The following is a 9,840-nucleotide window of genomic DNA, read 5'->3' as shown; positions in this document are numbered from 1 at the left end:
ATGGTCAATTCATTGAGTTCATGATCAGCCCTTTGTTAGTATTATTACATTGGAGTCCATCTCACCAACGATTTTGTTTATGGTAACTCAGATTTATTAAAATCGAATTTGAATTGAACTTAGATGGAGAGAGTCCCCCCTTGTGTTTTGTACTTTCATGCACAACTTCTATAAACATTACTTTGTTTTCCAATAATATTCATATGCTTATAGTAATGCTTTCAGAGCGGTTTTCTTCTATTTACTTGCTCAATAATTTTGGCAAGCAAATATGCTGTCCTGATCCTTCAACTTCATGAACACCAAATTTTGAAAGACATCTATTATGAAGATACAGAAATATTCACAGCAAGAATCAAGCAGGTATGAAAGCGGGAAAGAAAGATTTTTACAGGAAACAAATCTTTAAACACTCAAGATATTATCAGATGCATAATCTTCCCATCTTAAGCCTTCTAAGCTTGATTCAGTTGGTTTCCAATGATTAGACAGACATACACTACAAACTCTACTCTATAATTACAGGAAGCCTTTATTTTTCTTCATTTAGTTCCTGGCTATGTTGGAGTTGGACATGAGGACAGGGTCTTTCAGGTTCTCCTCTTGTCCATAGAACCTTGAGATCACCTCGCTTCTTCCCCAATGTCAGAAAAGTTCCTGATGGAATGCATAGAATTTTTCATTAGGTTACTGGAAACAATATCTCATTTTACCTTTGATGAAAAAATATTTCTGCAACTGTTTCTGTAACACTAAATTTACCTAGTGTGAAGGGGACGATGTAAAGCAAAGCTGGTTGTCCATGCCCGTCCATCAGGTTCAGTGCCACATATGTAACGAGAAGACCTAACATAGATTGAGAAAAAAAGGTAAACTTCTCAGAAAAAGGTGTTAGGTCGTCAAACTGAAATTTGAGTTGCTCGTAGAATCTTGTTAAATGAAATATAATATCATGTGTGTAACAAGAGAAATATTATTTTTGTTATTCCTTACCGAAACCATAAGCAAACATTGCCCACAAGAAGTATCCAGCTCGAAGACTCTTATTTGCCAGCCAGTCATATCTGCAAGGTTGAGTTAATATTGCAGTTTCTTTATGCATAAATTACTGAGTACTTTGACAACCTACTCACCAGAAAGAATATCCAGAAATAAATTTTTAAAAAATTGAAAAAAAAAATAGAAGAAGAACATTAGGGTGGAATTGAGCCGAGACTGACTAAGAGCCAGCTTAAGCTTAGTTCAAATCCAGAATAGCTAGCTTAAGATTAAGCTAGACTTTCTCGATTGACAATGAGTTCCGCCGGAGATGAAGAAGGGCTGCTAGAGATGAAGAAGAAGAATCGCTGGAGAAGAAAAAAACTCATCAGTGAAGATGTATCTGTTGGTGACTTTCTGATGAAGCAATTGAGTCGAGCTAAGGCTACCTGCACTTGAGCTTGGCCTGTTTGAGCCAAATATCAAGTTAAGCCCGAGTTGGCTCAGATTGCGTCCAACACTAAAGAAAAGTATTGCTTGAATGTTCCGGTCTAAAACAAGCCGAAGTGACAACTAAAATTTAATAGTCTCAAGTGGGAAAGAGAATTTAGTTGGATTTCTGTAACAGTCAATTCTGTTGCAGAACTTCGTATTTTCTCCTGAACCTTCCAGCCATAGTCACCGAATAGAGAACTCTGGCGTAAGAACAAATAGACATTACGTGGAAGAGCAACACACAGCTTCTCAAGCACACCAGAAGTAATGGTAGCTTTAGATAATATTTCGCTATATGATTCTCAGTCAAGCTGATACCTCTTGAACTGCAAATTATAATAATTAGACCTCTAGAGGTTTGTGCCATTACACTTACACCTGTACTCTGATAATATCATAATTCATACATAATCTGGCTAATTGCAATTTTGGGGCACACAGTAATATTTATCCCATTAAACCTTAGAGGTACTATATTTGCAAATTCAAAGGGGTATTTGTAATATTTTCAAAACAAAGGATGCTTTTGACAATATGAAGACTTAGAAGGACCGTGTGATATTTATCGTCAAAACTACCAAACTTTTTTTGAAGCAAAATGATTCAAGGTTTTATAGAACTGTCAAATGTAGAAAACAAGTTGTGCAAAAAAGAAAAGAAAACATCACGGACAGTGTTCGACCTCAATAAAAAACACCCACTATATGACACCAATATGAACAAATTTTCTAAGCGAAGAAAGAAAGATGAAAGAATTTAAACCTGAGTGAAAATGCTATCACCAATCCGGGTAAAAGAATGTCACCAAATCCTATGATACTGTAACCACCCCATGGGTCAAACAAACGTGGAATCTTCAGTAGCATAGGAATACCATCCTCTCCACTCTTATCACCGCGAGCTACCTATAAATTCGAAGACATGAAATAATTACATATCAGCATTTTAAGTTACTCTTTTTGCCACTTTCAGGAAGTTCATGGTACAGTCTCAGCCAAAGATGAGAAATTAAGTCAAACAAGGAGAAATATTTACCACAATCATCACACTTTCATGAAACAACTTCTTGGAAAGGAACACCCAAAAGATGTCATACAAGAAGGCACAACTGAGTAGAACTGTAGCCACCTGATCAACAAACCACTCAGAATATTGTCAGAGGAGATGTTGTCTGTTCTATCTTAAACTTGAGTATTTAGTAAGTCACCAATAAATTAACATAATAAGCATTAATCAAACAAAACAAGAAGTTAGCAATAATAGCGAACTAAAGGTATCTGAAGTAACATAGCAATTGCCTTAAAAATGAAAAAAGGGGAATTTATAGTTCACCATCCTCTCATCATCAGGATCACAAACTTAAATTATGTTAAACAATAGAACTTCAATAGACAGCTTTTATTATGAGGGAACAACAACACAAAGTCTTCATTCCAACAATCACCACATAACTCCAGTTTGCAAGTCCACAATATCTACTTTATGCCATGATCCTATTCCTATCTTTTTGCAGAGAATTCCATCCATGACTACTATTTTCAAGATCTTAAAATTAAAACAAAGACTGCTGACTGAAATTATATGAAATATAAGCCAACATTAAGCCATTTGAGTTTAAAATAGTACCTTGAGATTAGGTACATGCACAATTTGAAGAACTGTAATTATCAGTGCAATACCCTGATCAGAAAACATATCAAAAAAAGGAAACTTATTAATTAAACTCTACCATATGATTCACTCATCACCAGTTTGCGTAAAAGCAGTCAATTTTTTAAAATGTTGAGATTCATAATTAAAATACATTCATCTATGTAGTAACGTGAAAAAGTAATAGTAAATTAAATAACAAGCAATCTATCAAAAGACCATTTTTTCTCTATTTTGCCAATAATTCATAGTATGCTTGCAACCTCTTAACAGAAACTAAACGTAGAAGTCCCAAAACAGAGTGAAGAGTTCCTATGACCATTTGATAAGTGAAAGCTGTTAATATTACCCCTGTTCCACCCTTTCCCAAAGAAAAAGAAAACATTGCCATCATGAGAGATAAAGAGGTATATCCTTACAAGTATATCTTGACCTATCCAAGCGAAGGAGACCTTATGATAAACAGCCCAAATAACAGCAAATGTTACGCAGAATGGAAAAACAGCCAGAGTAAGGTATGAGATAGCTCCAAAGAAAGGTACTTTGATGAATGACTCGGCAGCATGTTTGAACCACCTGTGAAAGCTTGTCTACATTCAGTTCTCAACCATAAGAAAACTATATTGAAGGCCAAAAAATTGAAAGAAAATCTAACAGGAAAATATAGACATGCTACAAAGACCCACATCTACAACGGCCATTAAACCATACTGCAACCATAATTTCGCAAAGATTTCACTGCTGTTAACTAAAAATGAATGAAAGGTCAATGATTTTTTTTAATTTGTATAAATAAAGAAAGATGCGAAATTCATTAATTAGCTGTCTAATTCAAGGCAAAAAGATGAGATTTCACTTTCTTCCGGATATAACACTATTCTGTCAGTCTCTAGTAGCCAGTACACAAATAAAGTGATGCGCCACCTTTTGGGGAATAGTTCTGAGATTTAAATGGTTGACAAGACTTGTAAATGAGTTTGCCTAATTGCTTAAGCTGATGACCTAAAGCAGAAGATTGTACACACTTCTCCAAAACAGTTAGAGGAAGCCAAAGGGAAGTAGCTTATATTCAGATAAAAGAAGTATCACATCTGTCATCATGTTTAAGCTGTAAACAATCACGTAGTAAACCTGCCTCAGGCATGGAATGCCTACTGATGTGCTCAATTTGTTGTTTTTGTTTATAGTCACAGCCCAGTTGTTTGTTTCAAGCAACTAGGGCTGGATTTGAACCGAGCCGAGCCGAGCTTTCGAGCTCGGCTCGGTTTACATATAGCTGAGCTCAAGTTTGAGTTTAAGCTCGTGAAAGCCAAGCTTGAACTCGGTTCGAATTCGATTCGATTTGTTTTTGGTTATTAAAACGATGTCGTTTTAATACATATTGGTCAAAACAACGTCGTTTTGTATCAAAATTTTTAATTGGAAAATTTGGCGAGTAGCTTGAGCTTGACCAAGCTCGTATAGGGCTGACTCGTTTCGGGCTCGTTCGAGCCGAGCTCAAGCTCGAGCTTGAATGGGCTCGGTTTGAGTCTAGCCCTACAAGCAACATACCAGCAGATAGCAAGACTTCAGCTGACTCTCCCAAGTAAGGATACCAAAATTGTTGTGGACAGCCCATTACTAAACATGGAGCTGTCTGGGAGTTCAAATACAAAATTTATATAAATGCTAAAAATCATATCTAAATAAGAGATATACACCTTGATAATAAAGCAACCAAGCAAGTTTGCAAAGCCTGCGTACAGAAGAAACTACTAAATTAGAGTTAATACAAACAAGCAAAGACAAATCAATGTCCTACATATTCAATATTCAACAAAAGTGTGCATGTTAGTTAACAACTATTTCTTTGCATCTGCATAAATATAACAGAGAGGAGATATCTATATAAGTTCAAGTGTTTGAGTGAAAGGGAAAACCCACACCTCTACACCACCTATGCAAAACAGAATGACAAGCAGCTCAATGAACCAGTATGACATAAATTCGTAAAGCATGACCAAGAAGAATGAAGCAAAAACAACAAACAGGACCGCTGACGCTGTGCTAATGTCTACGATGGTACTACCACCAACAGCTTTGGCATTTGGAATTTCATCAGCATCCTATATGAATAAGACAACTTTGTAAATCAGCGAGTATTCATAGGCTGAGATTAGAATTATACCAATTTAGGGAATAAAAATTTTAGGCTAAACCTATTTAATTAAAATTCTATATAAACAAAACCTTTAGGAGCTTGTCCTGTTCTATAGCTGCTTCTCTGGCACTCCATGCAGACCAATAAGATGCACACAAGATGGTAGCAACAGCCATTAACCATAAAAATACTTCAGCAACATCAACTAGCGGTCGCTTTGGAGAATATAGTTGTACAGACACTGCAGGAAAACATAAAATTCAGAAGCCAATGCCTAAAGGCATTGATGAGAAGTTTCTTAACAATATACAATGGAGATGTTGCTAGAAATGTGATGAAGAAAAACATAAACAAAACCCAAAATGAAAAAGTGAAAATGAACCCAAGGAATAAATTCCATTTGCTGCATACACTGCAAAGCATAAAAGAACTTACCAGATGAACTATTCATCAGCATCTTTTCCAAGCTGGCACCAGCATCCTGTGGAAGTATGACAGCAGGTATTTGTATATCTAGATCAGTTTCATCTGGGTCACAGACCATCTTGTAAAGTTCTGCAGAGGAAGAAAAAGAAAAATGAGTTTTCAGGCAAGAAGAAATGGTGAAAATGAATCCTGACTGCTAGCATGCTATTGCATCTATTTCTCCCGGTAGAGTATTCAGTTCTTGTATTCAACAACCATAGAAAAGAGTACAGTCCAAACGAGGCCTTCAGTAATGCCCATGAGATAAGGACAGTGGGATTTACAATGAAGTCATTTTTACTGTGTAAGATACCAAAGAAGTATTAGCTAACACTTGCATGGCAACAAGCTCATTACCTTTCTGGTTATTTATGATGAGAACAGCTGAAGCACCAGCAGCCTCTGCAATATTTGCTTTTGTAGTGAATTTGCACTGACCACGGTCAACCATGACAACATCTCCAGAATACTAACAAAATCCAGATAATATATAGTGGTTCAATAAACATTTAAGACATTCTCTCCAATGTGAGTAACAGGGGTAACAACATTGAGAATATTTAGGTAGTCAGAAAGGAAAAACCTTTTTCTTTGGTTTGCTGCAAGAATCACGAGGATCTGCAAGAGTAAGGTGATCATGGTGTGCCTTTTTCTCCTTAGAAACTATGGGGGTGCCAAATCTAGCACCCACACCAACAAATTCTTCATGCTCTATACCGTCAATCCAAGTTTGAACTTTTACCTATCAAAAGTAATGATTATATTAATTTGCATAAACAAAATCATCATAAAGCTAAAGGAAGTAGAGCAGAGAATATACAACAAAATTTGAAAAATCTAACAAATAGCAATGTTGCTCTAAAACATTGAACAAAACCCAATCCTCATAATCGGTCAAATCATCAAAAAAAAAATGCATTCCAGGCAAGATCATAATTTTCATTCCATATAAAGGACAAGGAAAAGTTTAAAAAAAAAAAAATATGCATGATCCACATAATCTACAAACCAGAAAAAGAAAGAAGACAGAAGATACGAGCTAGATATTTCAATTAAACCAAGAAAGCAGACATGTTCCGTCATGATTTGTCAATCCCACTGCCTTTAAACTTTCTCAAACAAAAGACATAAATTTTGCTGACATCAATCATGGTAACTGAAGCCAGATTCACTCCCAGACAATGGCCATAACTTCAATTTATGGAAGCGATCAAAGTATCAATAACACAAACAAGACACACCTCATCTTTTGTATATTTTCCTGTTTAATTTTCTACTAAAAATACGTCCAGTATGCGAATCTTCTGAAACTTACACTAAAAGCAACAATTATACAAAGAAAAAAAAAGAACACGGAATAAAGTAAAACAATTGCCAAATTATCATATTCATTACTTCCATGATAAATAACAAACATGAACTCCAAATTACATGAAATTGAAACTAAAAACAGAAACAAACCAACCTAACTCTTCTTACCATAACCATTAGCTCCCAAAAAAGAAACAAATTAACGAAAAAGGAAGTATCCATTAATGAAAAGCAAACTAAAACAAAATTTGAGCGAGACCCAGTAGAGATTTCGCATAAAAACAAGCATATCTTACTAAGACGAAGTCGTTTTCACAACCGGGCTTCTTGGGAGCCGAATCATCGTCGTGAACTATGTCACCTGCTATCACAGAAGCTGGATAACAGACCAGCGAGATCCCAACTAACAAAAGGAAAACCCAGCTCAGCCTCTGCAAATTCATGGCTTTCAAATACTCTTCAGTATTCTCTCTTTGTCTGCATCAAACAAATTTAGAGAGTAAAGATAGAAAGAGAGAGAGAAGCTGTCACTTATTGGTTTCTGTTTTTGTTTGGATTTTTGTGTTCCGAGTCAGTTTAGTAGTTGCAAGTAATAATAAAAAATGGAAATAAAAGCCATAAATTTACAGTGCTGGAAAGTGGAAACAAATTCAATGATTGACTGTGGATCCACCGCTTTCACTGATGAGACATGATGGTGGTGACGCTTGGCAAATGATATAGATTTCACTTTATACGACGTCGTGATTGCCCAAGCAGTTTCAACATGTTTGCCGGATTTAATAAGGCCAAAGGTGTTATTCCCACCCAAAGGATGTTGTTATTTCGAAATTTCTTCTGTTAACTTTAAAATTTTAATTTATTCACTGATAAATAATTAAAATTAATAAAATTTTAATTTTTTAAAATTTAAATTTTTTAAAATTTTATCTTTTTTTTTTCTATAACTCCTAAAAACTAACTATTTCTCTTCTAAGTCAAGTTTTAAAAAATAGCATTCCCCCTCTAAGGTATAATTTTCAATTTTCAATGTCAAATCCGACACTATCGTCGATAAAAAAGCTTTTCCGATGCATCACCATGCTCCGACAGTCTTTCTTCTCTCATTTGAAACATTGGTCGACCCAGATTTAACATAAAAAGTCGAAAAGCTTCATCACCTGACAAAGCTTTTCGACTTTCCAAGCTAGAGCTGGGCCAATCGACGTTCCAAAATAGAGAAAAGAGACCATCGGAGTATAGTGATGCATCGAAAAAACTTCGTCGTTGATGATGACACCAGATTTGACGTCAAAAATTGAAAACTAAACCCTAAGGGGCAATGCTATTTTTTAAAACTTATCATAGGGGGAAATGATTAGTTTTTAGGGGTTTAAGGGGGAAAACTAAATTAAATTTTAATTTATTTTTAATATTATAGATAAAATAACGATTTTATCATTTAAACTGTTAATTTTAACTGTTTATAAGTGGATAAATAAGATTTTCAAAATTAACGAATAAAAACTTAAGATAACAATATACTTTGGGTGGGAAATAGTCCTTTGGCCTTTTAATAATTATCATGTTCAATAGATTCAACACAACCGAATAACACTTTAATCTAACTTATCTAATTTGAGCAAGAGTTTGTTTGAATTCAAAAAATTTACTTTAAATGAGAGTTTATTTGAATTTAACTTGATTCTAAAAATATTTTTCGAATATGTTTAAATTAACAATAAAATCATCAAAAAAACTACTTAGAAAACATTAAAAAAAGAAAAATAAGAGTGAAAAAAAAAGATCACCAAAAAACAAGAAAAAGAAAAAATTTTGTAAAAAAAAAAAATATATATATATATATATATAAATAAATTTTTAATGATTCATTAAATTCAAATATATTTGATATAAATTTGAGTTCAAACTATCATAATTTAAATTCACCTTGTTAGAACTGAACACTAAGTTGGAGATAGTATAAGATTCTACTCTTGTTGCACACTTTATGAAAGTCAATAAAAATAATTGTAAATGCCCTTGATTATATTATAATAATGAAGGGCTTTCAGAGATTTGCTTCCTTAAAAATGTCTTCTTCATTACCTGCCCAACCCTTAAATAATAGAGAGAAGAAAATTTGTTTTAACAAATAAGTAAGAACAAATAAAGAGGTCACTTCAAGATGTAGCAAAGAGATTGGTCAAGCATAGATTATATTATATTTCACTGTTGTGACGTGCACATGTAGGGCATAATGCAGTTCTTGTGTCCTTCGATTTTGGACAGAGCATGTGGCTGTATGAAAGGTCTATAAATCTGACAGATGCTGACCCAAAACTTGAGGGACATTCAGATTTTAGCAAGTGGGCAAAATTTAAACACCTGAATGGATTTGTTATTGCCTGTTTAGCAGTTTGATTGATGCTGTCTGATACTGTTATTCCTTTGCCTCTGTAGAGACTGTTCAGACTTTCAGGTGGAATCATTTTCATAAGCAATGGCTATTTGGTGACTTTGGTGATGAAGACAGTCTCCCCTTTAAGGTTGATGTTGATCATGAGCAAAAAGCACCCAGAATTTCAAATCTTAAATGGTCCAGAGTAACATAACCATCTGCTTAGCCATGAAGATTCTGGCCAATGAGCAACCAAAGATGATTTTTAAGCAGATCTCCATGATTCTGGTCTGGTCATATCTCTGGTAGTGGCAGTCAAAGGAAAATCATCTTTGACTGTGGATCCAATGATATATGTAGTGTATTCCCATCCAACTCCTTGCTAGTCAAACTCATGGAGGTAATAAGGAAGTAGTGATTT

General features: G+C 34.6%; 1 protein-coding gene across 1 annotated transcript; it reads right to left on the bottom strand.

Annotated features, from left to right (window-relative positions):
* Positions 1–307: 307 nt before the first annotated feature.
* On the bottom strand, positions 308–7,627 carry LOC123204517 (signal peptide peptidase-like 2). The gene is made up of 14 exons (XM_044621223.1): positions 7,336–7,627; positions 6,312–6,470; positions 6,086–6,197; positions 5,699–5,818; positions 5,353–5,504; positions 5,049–5,228; positions 4,824–4,858; positions 3,543–3,699; positions 3,100–3,153; positions 2,509–2,601; positions 2,236–2,378; positions 994–1,064; positions 763–846; positions 308–657 (listed from the first exon to the last, which is right to left on the bottom strand). Exons 1-14 carry the CDS (start codon positions 7,480–7,482, stop codon positions 533–535), a joined length of 1,632 nt encoding a protein of 543 aa, XP_044477158.1. The 5' UTR covers positions 7,483–7,627; the 3' UTR covers positions 308–532.
* Between the last annotated feature and the right edge of the window lie 2,213 nt (positions 7,628–9,840).

This window comes from Mangifera indica, chromosome 20 (genome assembly GCF_011075055.1).
Source record: "Mangifera indica cultivar Alphonso chromosome 20, CATAS_Mindica_2.1, whole genome shotgun sequence".
In the NCBI taxonomy this organism is placed as follows: Eukaryota; Viridiplantae; Streptophyta; class Magnoliopsida; order Sapindales; family Anacardiaceae; genus Mangifera; species Mangifera indica.
This window is presented reverse-complemented; position numbering and strand designations above follow the sequence as displayed.